The sequence below is a fragment of the Brachycentrus maculatus genome, unplaced genomic scaffold, assembly GCF_059751285.1.
Source record: "Brachycentrus maculatus isolate JH-2025_06_01 unplaced genomic scaffold, ASM5975128v1 h1tg000213l, whole genome shotgun sequence".
NCBI classification, from domain to species: Eukaryota; Metazoa; Arthropoda; class Insecta; order Trichoptera; family Brachycentridae; genus Brachycentrus; species Brachycentrus maculatus.
In genome coordinates this window covers 841,985-858,725 of record NW_028280964.1, presented here as the reverse complement: position 1 = coordinate 858,725, position 16,741 = coordinate 841,985, and the positions used below count along the sequence as shown (strand labels likewise).

At 34.0% G+C, this 16,741-nt stretch overlaps 1 protein-coding gene across 1 annotated transcript in view; it reads left to right on the top strand.

Moving 5' to 3' along the window:
• Window positions 1-16,298, top strand: part of Mcr (macroglobulin complement-related) — a 108,008-nt gene extending 91,710 nt beyond the window's left edge. The window contains exons 21-31 of the mRNA XM_088264078.1: window positions 332-568; window positions 2,674-2,858; window positions 3,907-4,009; window positions 4,090-4,293; window positions 5,110-5,296; window positions 5,998-6,227; window positions 7,332-7,493; window positions 8,332-8,525; window positions 8,996-9,170; window positions 9,255-9,360; window positions 9,512-16,298. Coding sequence (XP_088120204.1) covers window positions 332-568; window positions 2,674-2,858; window positions 3,907-4,009; window positions 4,090-4,293; window positions 5,110-5,296; window positions 5,998-6,227; window positions 7,332-7,493; window positions 8,332-8,525; window positions 8,996-9,170; window positions 9,255-9,360; window positions 9,512-9,744 — 2,016 coding nt within the window. The 3' untranslated portion in view covers window positions 9,745-16,298. The remainder of the gene's footprint in view (window positions 1-331; window positions 569-2,673; window positions 2,859-3,906; window positions 4,010-4,089; window positions 4,294-5,109; window positions 5,297-5,997; window positions 6,228-7,331; window positions 7,494-8,331; window positions 8,526-8,995; window positions 9,171-9,254; window positions 9,361-9,511) is intronic.
• Window positions 16,299-16,741: the final 443 nt, after the last annotated feature.

The window sequence follows — 16,741 nt, the reverse complement described above, 5'->3', positions numbered from 1 at the left end:
ACCGTATGTGAATTTATGTATTTATTTTAAATCAAACACAGATTTTTTGAGTCTACTAAGTTGTATTTTATACAAAAAACACATAAAAAATTATATTGTGACAATTGTTTCGCCTTGTTAGGGCATTATCAAAGGAATGCGAAACTGTGTGAATACCATATGTGAAGCTAATTCTAAATTTTAGAGTTGGGTCCTTGGGACGTTGAAGGTTGAAGAGGGGGTACTAGCTGTTTCTTATTTTTATTTATTAATTTAAAAAACAAAAATGAAATTTAAAATTTAAAAAAACTCTTCAATTGGATGTTATGTTTCAATATGTTTCTTTCCCCAGGCCGACGGCGTGCCCCAACACCGGCACCAGTCCATCCTCCTGGACCTGTCCAACCGAGCGTACGTGTTCCAGTACATGCACGTCAACGTGACGGAGACGCCCATCATCCCGTACGACGTGGACCGCTACTACGTGTTCGGGTCCAACCGCGCGCGAGTCTCCATCGTGGGAGACGTGGTGGGGCCCATATTCCCCACCATGCCCGTCAACGCCACCAGCTTGCTCAATCTGCCCATGGTACGTACACACAAATGAATAATTAATGTACAGTGGAACCTCTCATAACGAGCCAGAATCTTACTCCTTAAGCAAAACACTCATTAAGCAAAACATTTTTTCTTTATTTATTTTTTTACAAAAATGTAAATAATATTTGTCCGCCTCCGTAGTGTAATGGTCAGCACGCTCGGCTACCGTTCTGGAGGTCCCGGGTTCGATTCCCAGGAGGGGTCAAATAAATATAAGTGATTTTTTCACTCTAATATTTATTTAATAATACCCTGGACTGGTACATGAAGCGGAGGGCTGATCACCTTTCCTTCATATGTAAACGATCAAGATAACACTGCGTTTATATGAAGCAGTGCCCTATGCACCATTGGGGTGCGGATAAGGGTTTTATATATATATATATATATATATATATATATATATATATATATATATATATATAATATATATATATATATATATATATATATATATATATATATATATATATATATATATATATATACTAATATTATTGACATTTTTGTAAAAAAATAAATAAGTAAAAACGACTAACCACAAAGTGAATGCTTTAAATATTAATAATATTGAGAATAAAACATTTTTTATTTTGACTGGCGTTGAAGTCCTGGATCACAAGTGAATATCGTGAAAAAGGGACTTGCCCTTTGTCTGTAACTCATTATCCGAGATTTTGCTCGCTAGGGGAGCTCTATCGTTCCTAAATAATAATCCGAATAATCGTTTTCCCGGATGTGTCGTTTATTTCTTCTACCCCGAATTCATTTCATACAAAAACATCGATCGTTTCTATCCAACATTTTACCGCATTCATCGTTTGAATTACGCTACATATTTGATATAATTGGTCTGTTTTTTTTTACTTTTTTTTACAATTTCTCAATTTTGTTATATCCGGCGACAATATTCAACGTGTGGGATACAGACTATCAAAAGCTTGTGTGATGGAAACAGCAGAAGAGGTCTGAAGATCTTTGGGTTCTGTTCAACTTTGTATTTGTTTTTAATTAATACATTTATTTACATCTAAAACTTGTATTCTTAAAATTTCAACCTACCAATGGTTATGCAATTGGGAGGACGGTATCTTTACTCGATCGTATATCCTTGTGTGTTGACTTCTTTATCCCGCATCCATTGTTTTCCCGCATTCATAGTTTATTTCACTAGGGCCCTTTAAAAACGATAGATAGAGGTTTCACTGTATATAGTTTTCATATATTAAAGGTATTGTTAACTTTGGTATGGTAATATAACTCTCTTATCATTCATCGTTCGCTTTATGTAATACCACTTTTAAAAACACTACTTCATGACTATTGGTTTCGGAATAATCATTCCATTGTCAGGTTAAATGTAGACTAACATAGTCAAATCTCTACATTTGTATGAATGATTATCATGAGTATCCCGAAAGTTTTTTAAAGTGATATTAGCCAAACAGAACGATGAATGATAAGGAGTGTTTAAATAATGTATACGTCAAAATCTCATTATTTGGACATTTTGTATTCACATTTATTGTTTCATGGCCAAACGTAAATGTCCATTCAGATTCCCATTTATCCTCTTGTGAAATTAGCCACGCTCATAGCGATGGTAAATATACAATTATTTATGCTACTTTTCACTCTGCACTTTTTTATTTCTCTTTTGAATATTTCCATCGAGTATCACAAATTGAATAATGTATTCTTTTAACTAAGCTTAGCATAATGAGGGGGTTTTTGTAAGTCTCACTGTGAATAGGCTTTTTAACCATAGAAATAACCTGAACTAAATTCTGTCATGAACGTCAATTTATATTGTCATTGGCTTGCAGTTAACTGTTCTTAATAAATAAAAAAATGCATTTTTTTACATAAATACTACCCATCCTCTCTGGCTACCCCTGCGGGGAAACGGCGTGATGGTAGTAGTAGTAGTAGTAGACATCAAAACTTTGAGCTGGAAATAAATATAAACAAAGAAAAAGTAACGAATACCATCCCGATTGAGTAACAATGAAAGCAACAGTTATCCATCTGTCGCACCTCTGCTATATAACATTGTGTAATGCACACATGGATAAACATTGATGATTATTCCAGGACTCGGCAGAACAGAGCATGTTCAGCTTCGCAGCCAACCTGTACACCACCATGTACATGCGCCTCATCAACCAGCGCAACCGAACTGTGGAGAGACACTCCTTCCACCACCTCAACATCCTCTACCAGCGACAGCTCTCCTTCCTTAAGCCCGATGGATCCTTCAGTCTCTTCAGGAGCGACTGGTCAGTAACAATCTAAATTAATATTACCCACGCAAGGTGAAATACCTGTCACAAAAATAAATAAATTTAGTTAAATTAAAAATCATGTTTTAATTTAGATTAATAATAAAAATGGTTTAAAGAATTGTACAAAATAAATGCCAATTCAATCTATAAAAATAAATAATCATAATATCAAATACATTATACATAATATGGCTCTAGGGCAGGCCTGGCCAACCCGAATTGCACACCGGGCCGTATTGATGACCTAAAATTTTCCTAAGGGCCGCATACAAACATTCATAATCTTTAAAAATTATTACAATGAATTTCATCTGTTTTTTTTTGTAAGTATTATAAATAATTTGAATGCAGAGGTAATCATAAAGTACAATCAGGTTAATTGTGAAAAAAAGACTACATCCAGATGTAAGAAGAAAACGTGCATTGAACCAACAAAAATTATATTTGATTTGACAATTGACAATTTTTATAAATTTTAACAATCAAAATTATTAATTAAGACACATTAATCAAACAATACCACAAATTTTATTTTATATAAAACCAATGTATCAATGGCTACTGCGATATTTGAGTTTCTTTTAATTACAGAAACATTTATGTTATTACAGAAACTTTATTGGTTTTAATAACTTTAATATGAGTGAAAGTATTTTCTGAATGACCCAATATTAAAAATAAAATATTTGTCATACATGACCGCGGGCCGCGGGTTGACCACCTTTGCTCTAGGGTATCTAAAAAAGGTAGACAAGTTGGTTGAAAGAAGTCTCACGCTTAGATCGGCTGCAAGAACTGCCATGGGTAAAAAGATTTTACCAGCGCACAAAATTTGGCAAGAGTGCCTTTGCTGTTGCGGATTGATGGCGTGGAATGCTCTTTCAGCAGTGGTTAGGAACAACGGGAGTGAAATGATCTTTGGAAAAAAAAAAAAACGCATTTATTTGCAAATCATTTCAACAATCCTTTTTTCCCCAATTCAAACAGTGAAGCGCCCTTGAGGTAATATTTTATGAAAATTTAATTATCTTTTTTCTTTCAGGAATCAATCAGCTTCCAGTGTCTGGCTTACTGCTTTCTGTGCCAGGATATTCCAGGATGCTTCGTTCTACGAATGGGAGAACTACATATATATCGATCCATCGGTATGTATTCCTATCTGCTTTCCCAATGTGCACACTTTCAGTTGTCTGTCAGTTGGAACCAAACTAATTCCTGTTTTTAGGTGATTTCCAAGTCTGTGTCGTGGATCTTGGACCACCAGAGTTACGAGGGTTCCTTCTACGAGGTGACGTGGCTACCCGACAGGAAGGTGAACAGCTCCCTGAACTGGCCCGGAGAGGATCTCATCACGCAGCGGAACATTTCACTCACGGCACACGTTATTATAACGCTAGAGACGGTGAAAGATCTAAAGGACATGAAAGGCGTAAGTTATTATTTTTTTTGCAGAGATAAGCTTTATTCACTTCTTTGGGTACTTTCTCTCTCTAATTATAATATTTACATTCTCATAATACAATACACGTTTGAGTATTTGAGTAAGAGGTTACAAAATTATACTTTTGATTTATTTTTCATCATAAAACTTAAATATAAGCTACAATAATGTGCCCTCACTGGGTGTTCCCATGCCAAACCTTGAGTGTAAGTCGCTCTCCAAGCACAAGAGCTCAGTCTCTTTTTTGGAGAGGCACAGCGAAACTAAAATTGTCTTGAAACTTATAAGTTTGTCATATGTATAAATGTATAGAAATTGTATTAAAAAATGTAACTGTATTAAATTTTTAAAAATAATAATAAAGTGTTTACAAAAAATAATTTTGAATGTAATTTAACCCTTAGAGTGCGAACCGTCGATAGATGGACTCTCTATTAATGCGTATAAAGTGCAGAGCGTCGGAATACCGACTATTGCGCAATTTGTTTTAGGTATCGACCTGTACGGACGTGTCTTAGCGCACGCATGTATAACGTTTTTAATAAGTTAATAACAGTTATAAATAACCATTTAAAATTATTTTGCTGTGAATTTAAAATTGATTTTTGTATTTTTTTTAAAGTAAAAGTTTTTTATTTCTGCCTACAAAATGTCAAATTCGTGAAGTAGTGATGATGAAAAGCAATTAGCAATTTATGCAAAATATGTGAAAATAAGCTCAGCACTATAAAGGTTAAGTGCATTCTCATATAGAGGTAGAGGATGTTGCGGTTCCGTGAGTGATTTCTGTGTGTCTGTATGCAGGGGCTGGGGGCTCGGGTGGCGCTGGCGCAGCAGCGAGCCATCAGCTGGCTGGAGAGGAACATGAAGCTACTGTCGGAGCACGGGGAGCCGTACGACGTGGCCATCGTGGCCTACGCCCTCATGATGAGCAAGGCCTCCAACGCCGAGACCGCCTTCGGCATACTGGCGCGACACGCTCGTTCTGAAGGTAATAACCAACATCTTTCTTTTTATTTATTGTAACTGCAGACAGTTGGTAGAATTCCATATTGAATTGTTGGGTAATATATTTTTAAAATAAAACAATGTTTTTGTTGGATTGAATTCTACATTTGTTTATGTATATCTTAATACGTGACGCGTTTTGTCTTCTTAGGACATTATCAAACACTTTCTTTTTCTTTTTAACCCTTATCCGCACCCAATGGTGAATAGGGCACTGCATCGTAGTGATGCAGTGTTTACTTGATCGTTAAATACACGAAGGAAAGGTGATCAGCCTTCCGCTTCAGGTACCAGTCCAGGGTCATATTAAATAAATAATTAGACTGAAAAATCACTAATATTTATTTTGACCCTCTTGGGAATCGGAACCCAATCGGGAACCTCCAGCATGGTAGCCTAGTGCGCTAACCACTATACTATGGAGGCGGAGATGAAAATACTTCATATAACCTATTCCTAGCTTTTCATAATAATGCAGTCACTTATGATGTGCTTCTGTGTTATTATCTTATAACGTTCAAAATGCGTATAACACACGACATAATAATTCCAAAAGAAGTCATATATTGTCCTCAGCATTTGTTTCCTTGTACATATTATGTCTATATTTTATTTTGCTGCCAATATAATGTATTGGCGTGTATTATTAATATTAGTTGAAGTAACGATGTTTGTCTCGACCAGGGGGGTTGACATACTGGGGCAAGGAGGCGGTGCCCATGCCGCCGTACAAGTTGGAGAACCAGAAGCCCTTCCTGCTGCCGCGCCTGCCGTACCGCTACGACAGCACCAACATCGAGACCACGGCCTACGCGCTCATGACGTACAACGCTCGCCAGGAGCTGCTCATCGACCCCATCGTCATGTGGCTCAACGCCCAGCGCCTCACCGATGGAGGTTGGGCGTCCACTCAGGTAAAACTTCCGTCTCCAGATACCTTTCGTACTCTCAGATCCGGCATCTGCAAATCTTTACAAAATTCCACGTTAACATAGGTTGTCGGGTAGTTTTTTCATCAACTCCGACCCTAACATACTGTTGGTAGAGAGTGGAAGACGCTGATAATCGTTCTATTTGCTTACTTTTTGTAGAGCGCGAGACGCCAAAAAAGCATTGTAGAGATCGGAATCGGGTTTGTGGTTACTTGTGATTATTATGTAATTATAATAATCACAAGTAACCACAAACCCAATTTGGATCTGTACAATGTTTTTTTGGCGTGTCGCACTAGTTTCACGTAGTTTTTTTCATCAACTCCGACTTTAACATACTGTTGGTAGAGAGTGGGAGACGCTTATAATCGCTCTATTTGCTTACTTTTTGTAGAGCGGGAGACGCCAAAAAAACATTGTACAGATCGGAATCGGGTTTGTGGTTCCTTGTGATTATTACAATATGATTATTATATAATTATAATAATCACAAGTAACCACAAACTCAATTCGGATCTGTACTATGTTTTTTTGGCATCTAGCACTCTACAAAAAGTAAGCAAATAGAACGATTATAAGCGTCTCCCACTCTCTACCAACAGTATGTTAAAGACGCTTTTAAGTGTTTTCCGCTTAAGAAGGCTAAATTTTTTTACTTGAAACTCTCGACCCTTTCGATGAGCCGGTTACCTGACCCCCAGAGTTCCCGGGCATCTAGGCACGAGTTGGTGCACAGTATTTTTAAGAAGTCAATATTATCGGGACAAGTAAGGGACCTCTCGCCTTTCCTATGCTGGTTCACAAACAAACTGGAGCGTATGGTTTTTAGTCTGAAACTCAGGTTCTCAATATGGGCAATGACGCTTCCTTGTGCCCGTTTGAGACTTTCAGTAGGACAGTACACAGTGTAATTACATATTTAAATAAAAACAAAGCAATAGCTGTTTCAGATTCGTCTTAAGAAAAAAAATATTCTCAAAGTAGCCACTGGACAAAATTAGGTTGAGAACCTTTGGTTTAGAAGTTACTTCCTCTTTCTGTAGGGTATGTATTTAAATACTTGTTACAGTAAAATGATAATTTCAGGACACATATGTAGCCATGAAGGCGCTCATCGAGTACACAGTCCGCAAGAGGCTGCGAGACGTCAGCACGCTGTCCGTAGCTGTGGAAGCCACGGCCCTTCCCGGTCAGACCAAGATGCTCTACGTTACCAACGAGAACCTCGCTATGCTGCAAAGTATCGACGTAAGTACCGACATAGCAACCCTTCTGAAAGCTTCCATATTCATATATGTATGTGTTTTTTTTTTCGTGACTTGAAAGTTATAATGAAAGCTGTTCTACCGCATTACCCGATCTGATACAGAAGCATCTAGGCTTCCCTGACAGACCTTTCTTTTGCATAGCAATTTTTTTTTACGAACTGAGTTGCAAAATTTTTAGAAAATGTAAAACGAAATTGTATCCCGATTTTACTTTGAATTTACATTTAAAAACTTTCAATATCCCTTTCACTACCACAATCTAAATAAATGCAAATTTGTAAAACCACCACCAAACTTTTTAGAAGTGCCCCGGTGTAGGCAGTGAAAAGGATTAGTAGTTAGTTGGTTCAGATAGTCAGCTAGATCTGATTCCGACCCGACACATTGGCCGGTACACAGACGCCTCAACAACCCCGACAAGCACAGCAGACAGACACGGAACAGTGCAAAGACATTTGCAGAAAATGCTCAGGCATCACATTTCCCTACCTTACTTTTATCCGCACCTGATGGTGCATAGGGCACTGCATCATATAAATCCAGTGTTGTCTTGATCTTTAACACATGAGGAAAAGTGATCAGTCCTGCGCTTCAGGTACCAGTCCAGGGTAATATTGAATAAATATGAAATTACTTATTTTTATTTGATTCCGCCCCCTGGGAATCGAAACCGGGACCTCTAGCGCGGTAGCCAAGTGTGCTAACCATTACACTCAACCCATTATTCATCGACACTATTACGGATCCCTTTCACAAGTTACGATTTAGTTGAAAGTTATGTTTGTATGTAATAATAAGCTTGTTGTGCGTGTGGACAGATCCCGCAAGCGTGGGGCACGGTGAAGGTGCAGGCCAAGGGGGCGGGCTACGCCATCCTGCAGATGTCGGTGCAGTACAATGTGGACATCCACAAGTTCCAGACAGAGCCGCCTGAGCGCGCTTTCAGCCTGTACACTCGCGCCGACTTCCACGGCCGTAACAAGTCACACATCACCTACCAATGCTGCCAGAGGTACGCTCAAATTCGTCAATATGTTTTTTTTGTAAATTTAGTTTGCTAATTTATTTTTAAATTATTATTCAAATCATAATACATGAGGGTATTTTTTCACAATTCAAATATGTATCTTTATTATTTATAGATTTGGCGTTTAATTAGTAGAAGAACTCCATTTTAATTTGTTTTAAATGTTAAATCAAACACTGATTTTTTTAATCTTACCAAGTTGTATTTTATTATTTAAAAACACATAAAAATCAATTTTGTGACAATTGTTTCCCCAAGTTATGGCATTCGTTTGAAAATGCCATAACTAGGGGAAATAATTGTCACAAAATTTATTTTTATGTGTTTTTTAATAATAAAATACAACATAGTACTCAAAAAATCAGTGTTTGATTTAGCATTTAACACATCTTTATTATACCTACATAATTTTTTAAGAAATGCCAGTTGTTCAAAGTAGAATGATATTTTTCCAGTTGGACCAACATCAACGAGTCTATAAGGTCCGGAATGGCCGTACTGGACGTTGCCATTCCCACAGGATACATCATCCAACAGCAGAAACTCGACGCCTATGTCCTATCTAGACACGTCAGGAACTTACAGAGAGCTCGCTTCCAGGATAGGAAAGTTCTCTTCTACTTTGACTATGTGAGTAAACGACCCTGATACTTTTATCAACTTTACCGTATATTTATTTCTGTTTGTATTTATTCAATGGTTTATTCATTTCAGTTGGATTATGAAGATACTTGTATTAACTTTACCATTGAGAGGTGGTATCCGGTGGCCAATATGTCGCAGTACTTACCCATCAGAGTCTACGATTATTACGCTCCAGGTATGTACTAATCATATAAACTACAATACTTAACAGTCGAATTTTGGCGAGAAAATTTGTCGGTGCAGGAAATTATCTAAACTGGCAACACGGATCGTATTTCCAAGCGTTATAAACAAGCGTATTCTTAATTTGATTACCATATTTCCAGAACGATTCAACGAAACGATCTTCAACTCTCTATCAACGTACATCTTGAATATTTGCGAAGTGTGCGGCTCATCGCAGTGTCCATACTGTTCTATCTACAACGCGGCTCCGAGTATACGGGCGGCATTCAGTGTCATGCTCCTTGGCGTCTTCACGCTGCTATTCTCCAGCGTTAGAACAAGACACCTCCTGGCCGGTTTCACCCCATTTTCTGCCTGTGATGTAATCATTTAGGATCGTGACTCGACTAATCAAAAGTGCATCGTATTGACTGACATCGGTGATGGAGTAGTGTCTTGGGACAATATCGTACTGTTGATACCTGTAGTAATAAGTAAGTAAAGTTGCTATATAATGTTTGTTTTTCATAGAATTATTACACACGTGGATCGAACTTTCAGTTCAAATCATCTTTATGGAATAGTACTTAATGGAAGAATCAGATAGTTTTTTAAATTAATCATCAGATTTTTTTAATGACAGCTCTACACTTACAAAAGAGTTTATGAATTTAGCGCATTTACAGACATTGGCTGGTTTAAGTAATCACTTTATATGCTGTGTAATATTTTATCTATTTTTAAACCTAACTGCATTATATATGATTTTAAATGTATGAATTATAATGAAGTCATTGTTCCATTTAATGGGATTATGACTGATGCATTATATCGTGCCAGGGACTTTTGATTCTTCCATTTAGTATTTTAATAAAACCCTTCACATATTTTTTTTACTCTTATCGCGATTGACACTGTGTCAACTTGACCGAAAGCAAAGAAATCAGTCCTGCGCTCCAGATTCTTGTATTTAGGAGCGGTCATATTTTATGCGATCCAGATGAGGAAAGTGAAGGATTTCAGGGTGTATAACATTACTGCTGTATGGGTAAGGAAATGGAGAAGTAATAGTAGGTTGGAGGAGGAGAATAGCAGTAATAGGGTTGCATACCTGTATTCGTACTAGCTGGTGTAACTCACACACTGCTAATGGGTCCCTTGAGGTCACCATTAAATAAAATAATGTATCTCAATAATTTAATGAGTTTTTTTTAAATAAATATGTACAAGTTGTTATACATACATATAATATAAACATATTTAGATGTGTATCGTCCACCTAATACCCGCAAATTGAGCAAAAAAATCTTCTTTACTAAATATGTAAACCAAAATAATGTAATCAAACAAAAATTGGTACAAATCATTTTGTTCATCGTAAAGCTGCATTTCTTCAATTTTTACATAACTTAGTTATGGTAAAAAAATAGTTTATGGTAAAAAATATATAAATATATATGATATTGAGAGTAATTAAACAACCTAAAACTTCAGTTATTCACTTTGCCTATTTGCAGTATTGGACACCAAACGACAATTTGTTTTAGTTTTATTAAGTTAATTATTTTTGTATATGAAATGATTAAATGATGGAATATTAGATTGTTATTGAAACTTGCCAGAAAAAAATCATGAAATTTCAAAAACACTCAAATTCTAATCTGCGCATGCCTATAAATTCTAAATTAATAAAAATATGAATCCATCTTTGGCCTATCTATGAATATATTTGTATATAGATACACATTGCTTTTTTGTATTACTAAATGTTTTAAATGGTGTGAGACTAATGTGAAGGTAAAAAAAAAGTAGTCTTCCAATGTGACTGATGTTTTTCTATTTTCATTTCTTAAATGTTCAATATGAAGTGACATATCTGATGCTAGCTCCCACATAGGATAAATAAATTCATGAATCTATGGTAGGCCGTCACGGCTCTCAAATCAGGGGTTTTGTCATTATGTTTGCCCGTAATCGACGCGGTGATAATTATAACTTAACCTGGACAGAGATAGGATTTTTCCACCACAATAAATCATAAACCGAATAGCCCGCTATTGAATTCATGATTTTTATTTGCGTCGTGAAAAGCAGCTAGTAAATTGCATACAATTTTGGTTTATTTATTTAAATCAATATTATAAATGTTCTGAAATAGGGTGCGGATTCAAAATAGCAATAAAAAAATTCTTTGCCAGTATCAAGTCAAGGTAAATATATTATATATATGTACATATATCATATATTTTACTTACCTGCCATAGTCCATATTATATTCAATAAAAAATTATGTATTTTTTTCTCATCTTTTTTCCCAATATAATTTTATACTACATAATTATTATTACATGCATTAGCCAAATTTAAAAGCATCATATTCCCGTACGAAAAAATGCCTATATACATAAATGTATTGGCATTTTTTCGTACAGAACAAAAGTGATTTTGTTATAAATATTAACGAAATTTCGTTATATAAATGCATTTTTGTATGAAAAATTGGTTTTAGGGAATAAATTTTGTTTTTTTTTCGATATACCTCATTTTTCGCTATATTGCGATTGGTAATAAAATTATAATAATGCAGTAGTATTATTATAATTTTATCTTTTCAAAAATATTCAAGCTGTTTTAGCTAGCAATTTTGGTTGTTTTTATTACAGACCCAATTGCAACTTTGAGACCCCTAAGATAATATCTGGCTTTTGTTATGAGGCATCTGCACCCTAGTTAAATGAATTTCAACTATTTTGTTACCTCACAACTAGACAAGTACTAATGAATTAAGTACATACTTAAGTGTGTATAAATTCTGAAATATAATTGACATGTTACAATATTTTAGGTGCAACTTTTCCCACATGAAGAAAGGTTGTCCTTATTGTTACCACTGTTTATACAATCCATTTCATATGTATTTTCAAATCCATTACATTTACTGTACTCCAAACTTTGTGTAACTAAGTTTAGTCTATTAATTAATATTAAGTTTTAATTATGTAAACCGTCCATTTATCTGGTCAATGATTTTTTATTTTTTTTATTTTACTAGTTTAAGACAAGTGGTATCCAATTTGATCGTCAGACAATGATCAATATCAGTGTTTTGTATATCATGTTTTATTTTAATTTCCACAAGCGGCGATACCAATTAAAGAATTAAGATAATCAGATCTGATTGAAGTATTTTTAATAAAAATAATGGTAAAAAATCAACTGTTTAGTGTATATACAATTTTTTTTCATAAAAATTTATAACTGATTAAAAAAAAGCTCTTTTTATTATGTTTATATGTAAAACCAAGGTTAGTTGTAAGACAAACTCGAGTTTGCGAGAAATGTAAGTTGTAGTGTCATATTATTATAGAAATATTAATTTTTATTATTTTTATACTGAAAAAATTATCAATTATTCTCATTTTTATTTAAACATAGTGAATCTCATTCTCTTATAGCAGAGAACAAAACAAAACTTAAATTTTTTACATTGATGAAAGAAATGTATCTTTATTGCACGTTTGACATTATGTATTAATATTTTTATATTAAACTGTACATAATTTTTATTTGTAAATGTCCGTTTAAGTGAGGTTATAGTATTTAGTTTCATTTACAGAACCTTTTTTAACTTAAGATATACAAATATATTGTCATCAATTGCCTTAGTAACAACAATTACATTTTTTATATTCAGTTAAAATAATATATTTAATAATGGGAGTACAAAAAGTTTCCAATAACTTAATTTTATATTTTGAATTAAGCCTAAGGTAAAAAGTAATGTGTTTTGGAAAAAAATGCAGATATGTGAATGAGAAATGAATGCATTTAAAAAAAATCTACTTATCTACAAACTGATTTTTTGTTAATCTCAACCGTCCAATGTAGATATTAGAGGAAAGAATGAATTTTATCTAAATATAATTTTTTTTAAATATATGTAATGTATTTTTTTTAAATATGTGTGTTCATGGTTTAATTTCATAGAAAAAATAACATTTTCAAAATTATTATATCATACTGAACAATTTTTATAAAAATGCACGTAATAAAATGTTGATTTATGATAACAAATTGTTTGATTTAATTTTCCCTTCTCTTAAAACCTTTTTCTTTTGGACCTTTCATTTTTCATTCATTTCATTCAAACCCTTACCGCACCACAATGGTGCATAGGGCACTGCATCATATAAACGCAGTGTTATCTTGATCGTTAAAACATGAAGGAAAGGTGATCAGCCCTCCGCCTCTGGTACCAGTCTAGGGTAATATTGAATAAATATTACAGTGAAAAGATCACTTATATTTATTTGATCCCCCCTTGCAAATCAAACCCGAAACCTTCAAACCTTGCCGAGCATGCTGACCACTACACTATGGAGGCGTCATTGGATCTTTAATCCTTACCAAATGGTGTTATCAAATTGTTATGAAAAAATATGGATTTAGCACTGTTTTCTTGCTGTCGTCACCCAAGTGGTGCATAGGGCACCGGGTGAGAATGGTGCAGTTTAAGCCCAATCAGTAATTATATCAAGACAGGGTGATCAGTCCTGCGCTTTGAACTTTAGGATCTAGAACTAAAATACAATTGATGGTATACAGATGACATTAGTGAAGGAGCTCAAGATGAAGGACATTACTGCTATATGGGAAACGAAATGGAGGAGGAATAGTAGGTACTATGATGAAAGATGAATGTATGAGTCCGTTACAGAGTAAAATTATAAATTAAAATATAATGGTGGAGACTGACCGGAGCATTTCGTCGTAACGTAACACGTTACGATGCGAGCATTCAGGCAGTCAGTACACCGAGCCGAGCGCTCCATCCATAGTTTTGGATGCTCGGTGATGCTCGCCGCGAGCGATGTTACGACATTATGTTACGACGAAATGCTCCGGTCAGACTCCACCTTAAGCTGTAAAGCAAATAGGTTTTATTCAAATATATACTCTCACATATTTTGTATTGGATACATTCATTAGATTTGAGGAACCTAACATAATTAATAATAATAACAATAATAAAACCCTTATCCGCACCCCAATGGTGCATAGGGCACTGCGTCATATAAACGCAGTGTTATCTTGATGGTTTACACATCAAGGAAAGGTGATCAGCCCTCCGCTTCAGGTACCCAGTCCAGGGTAATATTGAATAAATATGACAGTGAAAAAATCACTTATATTTATTTTACCCCCCTTGGGAATCGAACCCGGGACCTCCAGAACGGTAGCCGAGCGTGCTGACCATTACACTATGGAGGCGGACAGTTAATTGTAACACTATTAACGGATAATTAACTGTAACACTATTTAATATTGCATTCAATTCAATTCATTATATACAATCAATCAAAAAGGAAATCCATAGCCGACAAATGTGTATCATTAAAGCCACTTTTGAAATAAACTAAACAATTGTTTGAGCGAGCGTAAAGTCGTATGTATATACACGTTAAATACATCAGTGAGGTACACATAACTGCGCTGAATTACAAAATACTATTTTACAAGAAACAATATTGGTAACATTACATGATCATCATGTCCCTTTAAATGAACTCTGAAAAACTGAATTGTCAAAAGGTTACTTATTATGAAGTCTTATCGGCCTTGCACGGCAATAATAAAAAAGTTTTTAAATATGTAAACATTTACATACCCACATATCGCTCACTCCTTTCAAGAACGACATAAATCAAAAATTGTCAATTTTCAGTTGTGCATTTTTTCGGAATGGGCAGAAAATGAACTATATCCCAGCAAAAGCGGCATATTTTTAACTTAATATTTACCCGCTACAGGGCAGAAAGTGTTGTTTTTGTATTTTAAAGAAAAGGTATTGTTTAATTATTTTTTTAAATAAACTAAATATTTTTCAAATGGAGGAAAAACCTTCCGGTTTTACCTAAAAAGATCTGTTGCACAGTAAAAAGTTCAATAAGTGACTTGGTATTTCTTTTTAATATATTGTTTTATATTTTAAAACTTTAAAAACGTTCTCCTGAAAAATCAAGTTTTTTGATTTATGACGTTCTTGAAAGGAGTGAGCGATATATGTTAGCTTCACATCTGAGTCTCAAACTCTCAAGTGGTCACACCGTACACTTTTTGATAATAAAAAAAAACATTCAAACATGACTAATTAACAATAATACGAAGAGATCAAAAATATTTATTATAATGAATGTACGACCAGCTGAAAGGAAAAAAATTGGCAAAATTTGTATATAAGACTGATTTGATTGCAAGTCGATTGCTTTTCAGCTACAAAATTAGCATCAGCATAAAGTATTTAGTGATGGAACTAATTATTGGATCTTGCGTCTACTATCGTAGTACTTTATAGAGCTCTTTGAGTGTCTCCCAAATATCTATTTACTATGCTTTAGTAGTCACAGTCGCACGGCAGTGTAATTGGCACATGAAACAAACTTCCCAATTAAGATAAAAGTGTACAGCAAAATTATATTACCGCATATCAAATATTATTTTAATATACCGCTATTAAAAACCTATCATTTTTTATTCCAAAGTTGTTTATATTTACAGTAAGAAAAAAATGAAAATAAAAATGATGGGTTTGTAATAGTACTGAAATTTCTAATAACTTTTTTTTAAATGTAATATTACAAATATACTACATTGCAATACGTCTTTTTTTATTTAAAAAAAATATATATACATATACCCATTGGATTATTCATTCAAATGTTTATCATGATTAAAATAAACATAAAGTCAATATTACGTAAAAAATAAAATAAAAATACAAAATTTAAACTGAAGAAACTTTGAAAATAAATTGGAAACAAAAGTTTTTTGTTTACCGGCACATTTCTATATTATGTTTCAACATGATTTTATACACTGCTTTAAAAAAAGATACATACTTGATTATTAATTTTTATACAAAAATACTTAAATTATTGTAAAAGTTTTCATAAAGTTTTAAAATAAAATAACAGGGTTTATTCATTATAAAAAGTGTATCATTGGGGGTATTTAATTTGAATTCAATACCTTTATAAAACTTTAAAATTTTGTTTAAAAAAAATATGTAATTATTATTTTGATGTATGTGTTTAATAAAAAGTTATATCAACAAACAAAATAAAATATTTTGTGCAGAGAATCATACCATTATTGGAAGAATACAAGAATACATTCTGGAAATGTAGAATATTACTAAATAATTTGGAGTGTATGAGAAACGGAATATTAAAATTTTGAGCAATTTTTCATTTTAATAAAATTTCTAAAAATAAAAATCCAAAAGATAATGGCTGCTCGGGTCACACACATACACTCAACTAAAGAAGCTTCAACGGATCCTATGGCGCAATATTACAATTACACGTATCAGCGTACAACTAAAAGAAAAA